Below are 15,277 nucleotides of genomic sequence, written 5' to 3'. Positions count from 1 at the left end.
GGCTGGGGGCCCCTGGGCCATTGCCCCCTTTCTCTCCTGTCAACAGGCCTGGTTTTGAAGATACCAGGCATGCAACCCCTTTTCTTGGAAGTTTGTGCAAGACCAGCCTGAGGTCTAAGAGTGATGTACATATATATATATACACACACACACAGATCTTTTAAGGAAACAGTACATGTAAGTAATTCTCCCCCACCCTGCTTTATAAGATCTCATTGAACAGGTTACTAAATTTGTTTCACATTTAATTTATATATAAAAAGAATTTGGACTTTATGAGGTGGTAATATTCAATTCTGTGACACTGACAGACCAGCCAACTAGTGTATGAACCATAACAAGAGGTATTGCACTTGTATCAAGACAATTTGTGAATTTCAGAGATGTACTAGACTAGCACTCAATTAATTCATTTGTAGTAATAGAAATTAAGGGTAGATGCTAAGTATGTTTGTGTTTACCTATATTCTGTGAGAAGTTTAAAAGAATAACCAAATAGCTTATAATCAGGAGTTCTCAAACTGGGGGGGTTGGGACCCCTCAGGGTCACAAGCTGTCAGCCTCCACCTCAAACCCTGCTTTGCCTCCAGCATTTATAATGGTGTTATAAAGTAAAAACTACTTAAAAATATATATTTAAGCATAAGGGGCACAGTGAGAGGCTTGCTCTGTGAAAGGGGTCACCACTACAAAAGTTTGAGAACCACTGTTGTAGATGCTAATTTCCTTTCATGTCTTAATTATGTATGTGACTGTCCAGTTAATCAGTCCTCCATTATAGAGAGACTGAAGACAATGTAGGTATTAGTTTCCTACAGTATTTTCCACCTTTGATCTTATAGTTAATTGCCATATTTAATCAGGGTAATGGCTTACCTATGTATGCCTAGTAAACAGAATGTTAGCTTTAAACTGATGGGATGGTGTGCGCTTAAAGAATCCTCAGTCATATGATGTGCTCAAAAACGCATAACAGCTGCTTCAGGTAAAAATGAAACCTGGGGCCTGATCCTTTCATCTCTAGTCTGCTTAAACTTTGAACAGGTAAAACATGTTGGATGGAACTCTTCCAAATAGTTATTTGGAATACCCTGGAAAAAAATGCAAGGATGGACTTTAAGTCTAAGCTGCCTTTTCATTCTGATCTGTTGACACCATTTGAGAGAGACCTTTACAAGCCGGCAGTTGAATTTAGCACTGCTCTGATCCTGAACTATGAACACAGAATCACTTGTATGTATATTGATATTTTAACCATGTGTAGCTCTTTCCTTTTAATACTAAATCTAAGATTTAGTTATCAAGGATTGGCAGACGGGAGGATATGTAGGTAATATCTGAGATTCATATTGACCTCAGGATGTGTCTAATCCTTTGGGATTGGTGAGCCAAGTGCAAGTATTATAGTAGTGAACTATACAACTAATTGACAGTACAAGTTCTCCACAAAAGGTAGTTTACTAGTCATCATACATCCATTACAACACTGAATGGATTTATGGTAGTCATGAGAGCACTTTTAATATTCCAAGATTATGCCTGCTACTCCTATGTCATCTCTTTGAGAGAGACAGACTGAGACAGGCACCTGCCAATACTGCATCTCCTGTGGAGAGATTAAACTTTTACATTGCTAGGTGATTGATGCAGTGTATGTTCACCTACCCAGGCCATCAGTTCTCCAGGCTAAGACACCCATGGCACTTTAGATTAGAGGGGAGATGACTAGAAAATCTGGACACCTGTAGCAAGAGGTAGTGGTTAAGTTATATGCTCCGTATTCTTAAGGATGAACTTATAGCTTGATGTTAGCAAAGCTGCACCACACTTTTACAGTGCAATAAACATTTCTGCAGTTATGATGGGAGAACTGCCCTTGCTCTGGCAAATATACAGTTGGTAGATGTCAGGATGGTCTCTTGCTACTGATATTTTCTCTGGCATTATAGGGCCCACTGATCCTGCTCTTAGTGCAAAAGAGGTTTTTTTTTTTAAGCTGAGACAACCCCTACCCCTGTGAGCACTCCAGGTAAACTTACTAGAGTGACAAGGTGGGTGAGAATAAGCAAGCAGCTTCCTAGGTTAAGGTTTCTCACTGGAAAGTGATTAGACTTAGACTTCATCATGATAGGAAACCAAGTAAGAAGCATAAAATGCTTTATTAAAAGCTTTAGGTCAAGGACAAGATATTATATATACACACACAAACATACAATGGCACATGGTGCCAACTTTAGACTAATTTTGCTAGTTTTATATAAAAAAGTTATACCACTTTTGACACAGGCTTAGCCAGATCCTGTATGACTGCAGAGTTCAGCAGTGGAAGAGTGCTAATCTTAGCATTTTTGCTGCTGGCATATTTGTTCTTGACTGTCTGAAATGAGAAAAGGAGGTTATGTCTTGCATATTATAATTCCAGATGTTTGGGGGGGGTCCAGTTTCCAACTAGACATTGGACAAGAGCTGAAAATTAGTCAGCTTGTCCAATGGCAGGTCTATGAACTACTAATATCCAAAACCCACATTTAAGCAACCTTTTCCATGAGCTCACACCAGAGTGTCTATACTACACAGGTAGACCAGAGTGTCTATATTTACTGGTTAAACTTCATTAGCAGCCAAGTCTAACAGTGAGCAGTTTGTTGAGTTAAGAATTGTGCTGCACCAAGTGTTCTGTATTACTTGGTTCCCACCTTCACCATACCCATCCTGAAGAGGAAAATAAGTTCCTTACCATGTGCTTTGTAAGGCCCTGATTCACTAGGATCACATTCTTTGCCATATGTTGCATGACAGGGTGAAGAGCACTCTCAGTGTATGACATGTAGTGTTCTAAAGTTAGTGTCTAAGACAAGGAAACTAGAGTTATTCAGTCTATTAACCACCACCTAGAGGCAAAGATATGCTCCTTACTTCAAGCAGCACGACCTACATCCCATGTTCCCTTTCCAGAGTGGGAAGGATGTCATGCTTTCCACAAGCCCATCCTATTTTAGGTGGAACTTGCTTGGTACTAAGCCCAGAGTTCCCATTTTGGGAAATGGAACCATGCACCCTAGCCACTAATATAGGCTGGAGTTTAGTGTAGTTTGTTTCAGAACTCAGTGTGGTGCCCCTTGTTTGTTAATTGTACCCACTTGGTCAGTTTAGTCTCAAACTGACCAGCACCAAGCTAGACTTACCCACTCTCCACCATTAAGAACCTTTAGAGCCAAGCAAAAAGCAGCTGCAGCAATCTGGGATGGAGGGTAGTGTACCATTTCATAATCCACCAGGGATAATTCCATCAGATATTTGGCTAGAGTGTGCTGTTCTAGGTCCACCTAGAACGAGAATCAAGCATTAGTTGTCCTGCAGGAAGCCCGGGGGGGGAGGAGGAGGAGAAGAAGAGAACCAAACCCATTCTACTTCTATTCCAGGGGGTGTAGAAGAAAAAAAAAAAAAAAAAAAAAAAACAGACTGTCCCTAGCCCCACAGCTCTTGTTGCATAGCTTATGAGAGTCTTGTCCCATTATTAGTGCACCTGTTTCTGCCAATTGTGGCTTCTCCTTTCGCCTGTACTAGCGGCGGCTTAGTCAAGTCTGCAAGCAACTCCATTCCCCTGAATATCAGCTGTGTTTGTGCATAGCTCTAAAGTGGCAGCTAGCTACCAGCCAGGACAAGAGACTTTCATTTTGGAGAAGCTGCATGGATGGAATTTTGTCCATTTATGAATACCTTCAGATCTACTTGCAGAAGTTCTAAAGTGATAAGTTCCTTTAAGAGAGGCTTCTAGAGCCTCATGAATTTTACCTCTCCAATCTTTGATGCCCTCCTTAGAAAGTGCAGTGGCAGAGGGCGGCCCAAGGCAAAGTCTAGAGCTTGTAGAATCTTCCTTTCCATTTGTTTGATCTGGTACTTGGTGTAAGTGTGGTCTGTTACAAAGGCAAAGTCCCCAATTTCAGGAGGATACATTTCCTCATACTTGCTGGCAATAAACATGGCCGTGACACCAACCAGCTGCAACATCTTCTTGGGCACACTGTTGTCCTATAGTAAGGAAGTGTTTAAGACAGGAATTTCAAAAGCCAATAAGCATATTTGTCACAGGACAGCTGGCTACCAGGCTGATGAAGTCAGTATAAAGACTCTTGTGTTAAACCTACATTTAGTTTACTGCCCATCACTGTCATGACCACACTGAAGTTCCTGGCCTGTTAGGAGGTAGTGTGAGTTTTAATGTGCTACAGCAATTTATGAAGGAGTTACAGGAAAACAATTAAGAAGCTTCTAGATTAGCTGCAAGGAGGATTGTCATTAGCACACTAAAGCCACAATGATTCACATCAAGTACAAAGTTAGGTCCACAAATGTAGTGCTTAAAACTAGTTATATTAAGTAATCCAATTAGTCATGTTTAATGATCCTAAAGTCTGAATTTTAATTTCAAAAGGATTATAGGAAAGGCTGATTGCTTTTCATAGTGACTGCATAGCAACATTAAGTAACATTCAGCTTGTTCTGTGTTCAAATGTCATTCTTATCCACTATATGCTAGAGATCAACGGAATCATGTCAAAGGAACAAGGTTCCAGGTCATGCCCTTACCTGCAGGAAGCGATCAATGATGGCAGCAGTCATGTACATAGTCTCTGAAAGTAGTCTGAATTTCATCTGAACCTGCACAAGCCAGTCAATTAGGATAGCCCGCATGTTTCCAGTAACTTCCTGGCCTGCCAGGTATTTTGGTCTGACAGCTTGTTGCTTCTGCATGGAAAAAGGAATATTTGTTACGATAGCAATTCCTGCGTGTGAGGAGCATTGGCACTACTGTAGACCCTTTAGAAAACTGGAGATTGCTAGTCTTGACCAAAAAAGTGCAGAGTCTCACTTCAAATATCTCTCGGCCAAAGAAGGCCGCAGTACATGGCAATTGTTGCTACTTTGCATTAGTAGAGTAAATGTCAGTGCTGGTAGTTTTAGCAGGCTAGTTCTGCTGATCACTAATGTTTTCAGAGTCTGTTAGAGCTCTTATACACAGTGTATTTGTAGCCATGTTGGTCACAGGATATTAGAGAGACATAGTGGGTGAAGGAATCTTTCAGTGGACCAAATTCTGTTGGAGAGAGAGCAGAGCTCTGTGTGGCTCAAAAGCTTCTCACCAACAGAAATTGGTCCAATAAAAGATATTACCTCACCCACCTTGTCTCTCTAGAAGGTTGTTAGATTAAGAGAAATGCTTGCCGAGATTCCCGCATTTTAGGAGTACCATAAGACAAGTTAAGGAATAGATGTCCAGTTTCCCAAATAACAATTGCACCAAAGATATGGAGACATACTAGAAGTCAGGGTAAACTAGAATGGCAGCAGATATGGTTCTTTGTACCAACCTCAAGGTCTCTCAGATAGCGATAGATGTCCTTTACATATTCACTGCAGAGATTTGGGTCAGCCCCATCGTCTGCATCTACATCTTTCACTTCAAGCAAGACGTCAGAAAAAGCCTGGCAAAGCACCTCCTCTGCTGGCACACATCCAGAGGTCTCCATTGGGCTTGGGGATGGAGACTCCAACTGGGGAGAAAGTTTAAGATTGAGTCTTCAGTAGAAGCTATTGGTGCTCAGGGAGGTGGATTGCCTGCACCAATGGGAGAACCCCTCACATGGTTAGAGTCTACACTGAAGAGCTACAGGCCTACCTGTAGCCTTTCAAGTGTAGGCAGGTTCTCAGGTACTGCACTAGTGGGGCCATATAGATACCTTATTTATCTACTACTGATGAGTTAGCTAAATAATCCACTCACAGACTGCTACTTGACTTCACCACTGCTTTTATCCTTCCCCCAGGGGAGGGAACGGAGCTTGTAGGTGATGGGAGAAGCAGGCTCCACAGGCAGAGGTTCCAAGCCACGCAGGAGTCAGTGAGGTCATGGTACGTGTGGAGTGTGAAGAAGCGTGTTCCTCCTCCAGGCTCACCATTAGACCTGCTGGTTGTGGCTAGCTCAGAGCAGGGGCTGCATGCCCAGGGGACTGGCACCGCACGGATACCTTAGGAGGCTCGGTGATTGGCTTCTGCTCCTTAGCCGGCTGGATCACCGTCTCCGCTGCTCTGATCGGTTTCCTGGCAAGGGGCTTCACCGCAGCGCTGGGGGGCTTCGCTTCCTGAGGAGAGAGAAGGGGGCCGTGAGCGGGCCAGGCTCGGGCTGCTCAGGGCTGCGGCGGGGACAGGCTCCGGGCCTTACCTTTTTGGGAAGCGCTTTGGGCGGCTGTTCGCCCACTTTGTTGCCGATGTCGCCCAGGGCAGTTCTCGGCCTGAGGCCGGGCTTTGCAGCAGCCGCTCCCCGCTTGGCGGCGGCCACATTGCCCTTCACTTGGTTCTCGGCGTTGACTCTGGTATTCTGCGCAGAAAAGCACCGGTCAGCGCGGCAGGCCTGGGCGGGGAGGGGACACTACGGCACCTCCACGCAACCTTCCGGGCGGCAGCTTTCTCGGGCACAGCACTGCCCCCAGGTCCTCCCAGGCCATGGGCTCGCCGCTGAGCCAAGCCGTTAGCCAGGCTTACCCGAGCCTGCTCCAGGGGAGCAAACTGCGGGGGGGGGTGTCCCTGCAGCAGGCCCGGGGATGGAGCTGTAGCAGCACCCCGCGTGGAGGCGGATAGGTCCCCGCTTATACGATCGCTATCTGCCCCCCACCCCAGAGAAGGAAGGGCCGCAGCCACCCATTCCCCTCCACGGGGGAAGCCAGGCGGGCCCATGACCCCTTCTTCCCACCACTTACCCTGCTAATCCGCAGCGCCATGGCCCCCCGCGCCTTCTGCACCACAGAGCCCCGAACCCTGGCTCCTCCGCTGCCGCTTGTTGTCCTGACAGCAGCTCAGCTCACAAATGCACGATCCCGCAGTACCTACCGCCGCAGGTTTAAACCACGCACCGGGCTCCGTTCATTGGCTGCCCCTTCGTCTTCTCTCGATTGCCATTGGCCGCTCCTCGTTCCACCCCGAATGCGTCGCCGTGGAGACCAGGCGCTGATTCCTTTGGACGTTCGAAAAGGGGGCGGGGCAATTGGGGAGGGGGGCTGTTTGTACCACGTGACGCCTTGTTGCATTTATGATTTCATCTCAGGAACATGGGGCTGCGTAGGTTGGAGCCTGGGGGGTGAGACGTGGGGTTTGGCTAGATTCGAGGTTGACAGTGTTTCAGTGGTTGTGTATTGTATCCAGTCTCATTCATTAACCCAGGAATTCTTAAAAGCAAGCTTCGCCTTGGGGAAGCATTAATGTAATATTCTGCATGGTGCCTATCGACCTTTGTTTCCTGGTCGTGCTGGTTCTGAGGGTTAGTCACTATTATTGGAAATTCCAACACAGTCTGTACTTCAGGATTCAGAATTCACTGTCAGTCTAAATAAGGAATTAAAAAGTAAAATAAATATTGATCTCTTTGTGTCTGAATTAATTTTTTTAAAAGATGAAATCTCATTGAGATGTTGGGTGAAGCAGGTAAGCCGGGAACAGAAGTATGAAGGAGAGTCAGGGGCATGTCTCCTGGAGCAGAAATCCAGGATTGTAGGGGGATAGGGTTATCTGGAGTGAAAGTGGGATGGGGAGTGTGCCAGTCTGTACTCCTTTTTATAGGACTACAATAAATCATGTAGGTAGTATGCCTTGTGAGGTATCATTTGAATATTTGTAAGTTACTGATCATTATTATCCTGGTAAAATATGCGTGGCAACATTGTATGTAAAGTTATAAGATTCTAGTGTATGATGTTATTGAGACATATTTCAAATTTGGGGAGCAGTCACACACTGGTTCTCCATAGACAAAAGCAGGGCTTAAATGTAGCCAGAGCCATCCAGAGCAGAGCTCTGGTAATTATTTTCAAATCCACAGGAGCCACAGTGCTTCTTGGGGGCAGATGTCCTGAGCCCTGGTGCACCCTGCTGGACTGAAACCAGTAAGACTGGTGAGAGAGATCTTTGCTTTGAATTCACTCTATCTTGTTCAGTTAGACCAGGGGTTCTCAAACTGGGGGTCATGACCCCTCAGGGGGTCACAAGGTTATTACATGGGGGGTCACGAGCTGTCAGCCTCTACCCCCAAATCCTGCTTCGCCTCCAGCATTTATAATAATGTTAAATATTTTAAAAGTGTTTTTAATTTATAAAGGGGATTGCACTCAGAGGCTTGTTGTGTGAAAGGGGTCACCAGTAAAAAATTTGAGAACCACTGAGTTAGACATTAGTTTCATTTTATTTTTATTTTCTTATGACTTTTTTGCCTCATTACTTGAGTCACTTAAAATCTATCTTTCTGTAGTTAATAAACTTGTTTTATTATTTTATCTAAATCAGTGTGTTTGGACTGAATTGTTTAGGAAAATCCATTTGCGGTAATAGGATTTGTGCATATCATGTTCTATTAATAAAACGGTAGATTTTATATGAGCTTGTCTTCTCCAGGAGAGGGCTTGGCAATACAAGGCATACCCTTCTGGGAGAAAGTCTGAGAATGGGAGTGGTAACTCTCAGGACATGTCTATACTCAAACTTAAGTTGACCTATGTTATGTCGATTTACAACCACTGCAGTAATTACTGTGTTTTTTCATGCCCACATTGCCATCCTTTGCTGGTGGTGCACATCCTCATCAGGAGTGCTGTTAGGGTATAGATATTCAGGCCTGTCTGCAAAGGCCTATACTTTAAGAATTTAGGTATATATTTATCATTTAGCTAGTTATAATAGAGGTATAAAAGAGAGAATCAAAATCACTGTCTGACTGTATAAGGCCTTTTCTCTGTGACAGTCTGAGGCCCTGTTCTTAGGCTAAGGCCTCTGGCTAAGCAGCAGAGGCAGCCATAAGCTGGGAAGCAAATGGTCACATCCTCACATTCCAAACTAGTCACATTGAAATAAGATGCTATTGGGCTGTTAGAAATACAGTCCTGTCCTGATAATGCCTATCGCCTCCAGAGAAAGGGAAGTACCTAGAAGATGTAAAAGGAAACTTAGTTTGATAGCATCCTGTCTGGCAAGAACTCGCTTATCAATAGTTGGGATGTGAAATCCTCATTTCTATGTTGTTCTATCACTGTAGTCCCCTTTTCCCTATTGTTTGTCTGTATAATCTGTCTGGTTCTGTGATCATTTCTGTCTGCTGTATAATTAATTTTGCTGGGTGTAAACTAATTAAGGTGGTGGGATATAATTGGTTGGCTAATCATGTTACAATATGTTAGGATTGGTTAGTTAAATTTCAGTAAAATGATTGGTTAAGGTATAGCTAAGCAGAACTCAAGTTTTACTATATAGTCTGCAGTCAATCAGGAAGTAAGGGGGGGGATGGGAACAGGGAAATTGGAATCATGTTTTGCTAAGGGGGAGATGGGAACAGGGACACAGGTAAGGCTCTGTGGTGTCAGAGCTGGGAAGGGGGACACTAAGGAAGGAAATTGGAATCATGCTTGCTGGAAGTTCACCCCAATAAACATTGAATTGCTTTGGACTTTGGGTATTGCTGCTCTCTGTTCATGTGAGAAGGAAGTAAGTGGGTGAAGGGAAAAGCCCCTAACAAGTGCTTCCACCAGCTTCAGAGGGGCAGTGGTGGGAGGGGGCTGAGAGCTTGGCTACCACAGGGCTTTCAGCTCCCTCCCGGGAGCGGGGATGCCTCCCTGGGCTCTTGGCTCACTGCTCCCCACCAGGAGCCTGGGCAGCAACCCGGCTCAGAGCAGGGAGCTGGGAGCCTGCGCAGCAGCCCAGTGAGGAGCCAGGGGCAGCAGTCCTTGCAGTGTGCCAAGGAGTAACGTCACAGATCACTGCAGTGCCGGGGGAGTCTGGCTGTGGAGTGGGAACATGGTGGGTGGCCTAAAGGAAACTGCAGTTGGGAAATGGAGGGTGGGTTGGGTGGAGAAGGAAGTGTGGGAAAACTAGAGCAGCTCTGGAGCTTTGATGTAAATAGAGGGAGGCAGTTGGATCAGGAGCTTTGGAGTAAGAGTGAAGCAACAGCGATGAAGGAGAGGTGAGCCAGATGAGAGAGCGAAGATGCCACGGGCTGCAGATAGCTGAGTCAGGATTGGTAAAGGTGCTGGAAGGCTGACTGAGCGGCAGCCCCCAGAAGTAGTCTAAGAAGGGGCAGAGGGCTGGATGGGCTATGGAGTCTGCTTGTTTTGCTTCCACGCTACCGTGGCCTTTAACCTATGGACAACTCTACCTCCGAGGGAGCCTGTCAATGAGCTGTGGAACTGCCTACCATCAGCAGCATCCCTTGCACTTTCCCCCTATTCCAGTGCAGGGGAAAGCAAACCCATAGCTTGATGATATGCTACCCCAATACATGTAATACTGTAATGCATCACTATTTTCAGTTTATCTTGCTCTTTAGCAGTTGGACTGTTTGCCACTGTTATATTATGTACATCTGTTGCTGTTTCACCCTTGTTTGTTTTGCCCACGTTTCAGCTTTGTAATGGCAGCTGGACTGTGCCTAAATACATTTACCTTCAATAAAGCTTTGGAGGATGCGTGTGTCTGGAGTTAAAATAGGTAAACACAACAAATAGAAAATGACAAGTTCACCATATTTATTTCATACAAGTCTAGTGCATGTCACACTCCTGCAGCAACGTGTGATCAGCCCCATGAATCAGCCCAGTGTACTCACCCCACAGGTCAAGAACCCAGCTGCACAAAGTATTTTACTGCCTTTGCTGTAGTGGACCCTGGACAGGCATCAAGAGGTGCACTAGTGGCTGGCTGTAAGCAGTCTCCAAACCATTGGTGTCTTCCATCCATTTTGCCCCAGAATATTCTCTCTTCTCACTGATTGTGAAGCACTCAACATGCCCCAAAATGGAAATATTTTGATCCAACTATGCTGCTGCATTGTCGCATCTCTGCAGGCTCCTTTACAGGTTGGGCTCTCTGGCCCAACTATATCTGCCATAACACACCAAAGCCAGTGATTCCCCTAATGCACCATCAACCCTCTTCAGGAAGGGAGACTATGATGCATCATGGGAGATGTAGTCTGACAAGAGAGCCTACCATATAGAGGAGAGCGGAAGCATGATATACCCCAACTACTGTTCTTTGGAGACTCTACGGCAGCATTTCTAAATTGAATTTTTTCAGTTTAAAATTTTTCCTCAAAAAAGTTGTGGAAAAATTGGCAAATTATCATGATTTTTATGAAAAAAAATATCCTATTTTCTGATCAGCTCTAATAATTAACTTGTGATTCCCCAACAGCAGGTTAGAGCACAGTGAATACAAAGTCTTACAGAAGTTGCCTCAGAGGTAAGGAGATGGTGAATCTCTGACTTTCACTTACTCCCAAAGGGAAGCTCTCCTGTGGAAGTCCCGCCCAACCACCGACAGGGCAAAGTTTGCATCTAGAGCCATCTGCAGGTTTTTGCAGAATAGTATTAAAGAGAGGAAAAATCCTGGAGGGTAATTGATCATCATTGTGGCTCACAGACCTGAGGAGGAACCCACTGCTTGCATTGGCACAGGCTACCACAAAACATGTAAAGATAACATACTTTTACAGAAGAGGGGCATCTCCCCACCCCACTTTGTGTTCTAGGGATATGGACAAGAAGAAATATGCGGTATTGTCTTAATTTCCACATGCTACAACCAATTTTAGAACAAAAAGCAATGTGCATTGAGTTATAATGGATTTCCATGAAAAGCTGTTGAGACTTTCTTCTGAAAATACTTATGACCAGGTCAGTAAGATGGTATCAGACACCTACTAACACTGCAAATTTTTACACTTTACAACAGGAATTTGCAGCAGCATCTGCAAGTTAGTGGTTTTCTTTCTAGCTCACACAACCATCAATAAAATAAACGCAATCAGAACATCAGCAATTCTGTTGATGTAGTCAGATGATCATCCTGATCACACTTCCAGGGCTGTATTGGTTCTGTAGCGCTTACAGAAGTAAAAACTTATTTAAGTTGCAAACAACTGAATCCACACATGTAAGATTTGTTGAGTAAGGAAGATGCCATTTTTACAGACATTTTTTCTGGCCACAGCTACATTTAAAAAAAAAAAAAAAATCAGGCCAGTTGCTGTAGAAATTATTCTAATTCAGCACTATTGGAAGAGAAGGGAATGGCATGGAACTTCCTTGTTTAACACAGACATACTGGAAATTAATACAGAAGGCAAGAAAAATTCTTATCACAAAATAAGTTGGTTTGCTAAATGATATTTTAAATATTATTGTTCAGTTTGATATGATACAGTAGTTACTACGTCATTGTATGCTAAATTCCACAAACACTAGTTCACGTCTTTCATAATTAAGATCAAAATATAAGAATTCAAGTACCTTCTCCAAACTGTATAAACAGGACAAGCTTTCTGGTGGCACCTTAAAGACTAACAGATTTAATTGGGCATAAGATTTCGTGAGTAAAACGTCACTTCTTCAGATGCATGGAGTGAAAATTACAGATGCAGGCATTATATGACGACACATGAAGGGAACGGAGTTACCTCACAAGTGGAAAACCAGTGTTGGCAGGGCCAATTCGATCAGGGTGGATGTAGTCCACTCCCAGTAATAGATGAGGCGGTGTCAATTCCAGGAGAGGCAAAGCTGCTTTTGTAATGAGCCAGCCACTCCCAGTCCCTATTCAAGCCCAAATTAATGGTGTTAAATTTGCAAATGAATTTTAGTTCTGCTGTTTCTCTTTGAAGTCTTTTTTTGTCCAAGTATAGCTACTTTTAAATCTTCTATAGAATGACTAGGAAAATTGAAGTGTTCTCCTACTGGCTTTTGTATGTTACCATTTCTGATGTCCGATTTGTGTCCTCACTTACAGACAGCCCCCCAACCTGAAGCAATTACTCACCAGCAACTATACACCACACCACAGACACACTAACCCAGGAACCAATCCCTGTAGCAAACCTCGTTGCCTTCTGTCCCCATATCTACTCTAGTGATACTATCAGAGGACCCAACCACATCAGCCACACCATCAGAGGCTCATTCACCTGCACATCTACTAATGTTATATATGCCATCATGTGCCAGCAATGCCCCTCTGCCATGTACATTGGCCAAACCAGACAGTCCCTACATAAAAGAATAAATGGACACAAATTGGACATCAGGAATGTTTTTGTGGATACAGACTAACATGGCTATCCCCTGATACAGAACAAGCTTTGTGTCACAATAAAAATACTGAGCAAATATGTGGACTAAATGATGAAAGAACTACTCAGTTACATTAAGTTAACCATTGCATTATGTGATTGCTGATTTTGAAGGACACATGTAAGTGTTTTTAATACAGGAAAAGGAAAAGCATGAGCATGGCACAGGGAAATAAATTAATAACTTTAAGGAAGTCTGTCTCCAACACACACAGTAAGAAACAGATGCCCTCTTAACTACTGTGGATTATTTTATTACCAGGCTTCTGCTAAGAGAACAGTGAGTAAGGCTTTTCTTCTGTTATGTATATATTGGCTAAAGTAAATATTTTTCACTTAAATTTTCACATTTTGCCTTATCTTGCAAAGGCCCAGATTGTTAATATGGATTACAGGGACATTTTCCTTAGTACTGTACTGCACAATGATATAGTTTACATAAGTAAATCCGTTATGACAAGAGACATAATATACTACATCCAGTCTATGGATAAGTTTTTTGAACTAGATGACAGATTTAGGGTAGGCTCCATTACCTAGCCACAATAGAAAGCCATGCTTTTTTGTCTAGACATGTTACGTTTTCAGTTGATGGAAAGATACTGTTCAGCTGCTCCACACCTAATCCAAAGAGTCTTCCATGATAAACAAGGCACAGAAGAGTTCACTACCAGCTCATTCAGCTGCTCCTCCTCCCGCCTTATGAATTAACTTCAATTGACTATGAAATAGCTCTTTGCACAATGCTGAGATATTCCACAATTTTCTATTCAATGCCACAGAACTTACATATATCAATTGCATGAAATTCCATAATTAGTTACCCTGCTAAGGAGAAAGAAATCTAGGCATCTAAAAATGACTGGATTATACCGTTTTAACAGGAAGAGAATGGCTAGAGAAGAGAGCTGGTTAGGATGTTCAGGGATGAAACTTCAAACAATAATATTTCACTTGCAATTATTATAAAAAAGTACAAAATGTTTATTTTACACAGTGGTTCAAATTGATTTTTCAGACTCCCCAGTAAACACCACCACAAAATAGTGCAAGGGCAAAACTTGCAATTCTGTTCTTCCCTACATCCACACTGCTAGCATGAGTACTGGTTGTGTGGGTTTTTTTTTGTTTTTTTTTTTTTGTTTTTTTACACACAAAGAAAGTTCTCTTGATATAAATGTAAAATGATAGCATCTATTTGCCTTGGTGTAGTAAAGTTATGGTTAGAAATCAGTTTTATACAGAGTGAATAAATATAAAACTGTATATTCCTTTTTTTTATCTAATGAACTCTGCAAAAAGCCTTTACTTCATATGCAATTTAAGTTTTATTCTTCATAATAAATATGTAAAAAACACGCACACTCTCACTCTTCAAAATCATTTTGAAGGAAATAAAAGTATTTTTGGAGGCAATTGTGTTTCTCTTGCAAAGTGTTTTCCTTTCCCCTTAATTTTGACATGAACATGATTCTTGATTTGACATTTCATACTTTAGGGAAGGTATGGAATATATTTGTGCTCATCCACACACATGTAGCAAGATTTCTGTTTAATAAACATCAAGTACAGTATTTCAGATTTACATTATTTCCACATATACAGCAAATGTTCTAGTCCATCTTATTTCCTTTATAAAAAGCACCCTGATCCAGTCTTAACACATTAAGCTTTTTTAAAAAATTCAAATATATACTATATTTGTTTCTGTACATTTATGTGCAAGTTCTCCTGACAAAATAATACAAATATTGAATACTACAGCTTATATCCCAGTGGCGAATGTATCTTCACATCACATGATGTAAGTGCCATCTTTGTAGTATTTCATGGATTCCATTTGTTGTGTCATAGAAATGACTTCATGGAATCCTGTACTGAGGCCAGACATATGTTGAAAATAGGCTTCTTTCTCCACCTGGACAGTTAAATTGTTCACTCCAACATCTTTCAGAACTGCTGTTACCTGAGCATAACAGAAATTCAATATTAAATCTCCGTAACTTGTGATTATACTCAGACACTAGAACAGTAGTTACAAACAGGAGCAAAAGGTCACAATTTCTAGATACAACATTTATTATGGCCCTGAGAAGAGCCAGTCAGAAAATTAAA

The 15,277-nt window shown here is 42.7% G+C and overlaps 2 protein-coding genes across 3 annotated transcripts in view; both read right to left on the bottom strand.

Annotated features, from left to right (window-relative positions):
• Positions 1-122: 122 nt before the first annotated feature.
• On the bottom strand, positions 123-6,985 carry CCNB1 (cyclin B1). Of its 2 annotated transcripts, XR_006291183.1 has the most exons (10): positions 6,759-6,918; positions 6,224-6,379; positions 6,030-6,143; positions 5,373-5,555; positions 4,591-4,749; positions 3,796-4,032; positions 3,186-3,326; positions 2,738-2,848; positions 2,201-2,377; positions 123-154 (listed from the first exon to the last, which is right to left on the bottom strand). XR_006291183.1 is itself a non-coding variant. In XM_007059011.4 (9 exons), exons 1-9 carry the CDS (start codon positions 6,777-6,779, stop codon positions 2,267-2,269), a joined length of 1,233 nt encoding a protein of 410 aa, XP_007059073.2. In that variant the 5' UTR covers positions 6,780-6,985; the 3' UTR covers positions 2,129-2,266. The 2 variants fall into 2 exon arrangements, 1 of the variants encoding a protein (XP_007059073.2); XM_007059011.4 differs by lacking the exon at positions 123-154 and having other exon boundaries at positions 2,129-2,377; positions 6,759-6,985.
• A 7,137-nt stretch (positions 6,986-14,122) lies between these two features.
• The window catches only part of SLC30A5 (solute carrier family 30 member 5), a 28,359-nt gene continuing 27,204 nt past the window's right edge, over positions 14,123-15,277 (bottom strand). The window contains exon 16 of the mRNA XM_007059010.4: positions 14,123-15,128. Within this exon, the coding sequence (XP_007059072.2) occupies positions 14,958-15,128 (171 nt within the window). The 3' untranslated portion in view covers positions 14,123-14,957. The remainder of the gene's footprint in view (positions 15,129-15,277) is intronic.

The sequence above is a fragment of the Chelonia mydas genome, chromosome 5, assembly GCF_015237465.2.
Source record: "Chelonia mydas isolate rCheMyd1 chromosome 5, rCheMyd1.pri.v2, whole genome shotgun sequence".
NCBI lineage: Eukaryota > Metazoa > Chordata > Testudines > Cheloniidae > Chelonia > Chelonia mydas.
This window is presented reverse-complemented; position numbering and strand designations above follow the sequence as displayed.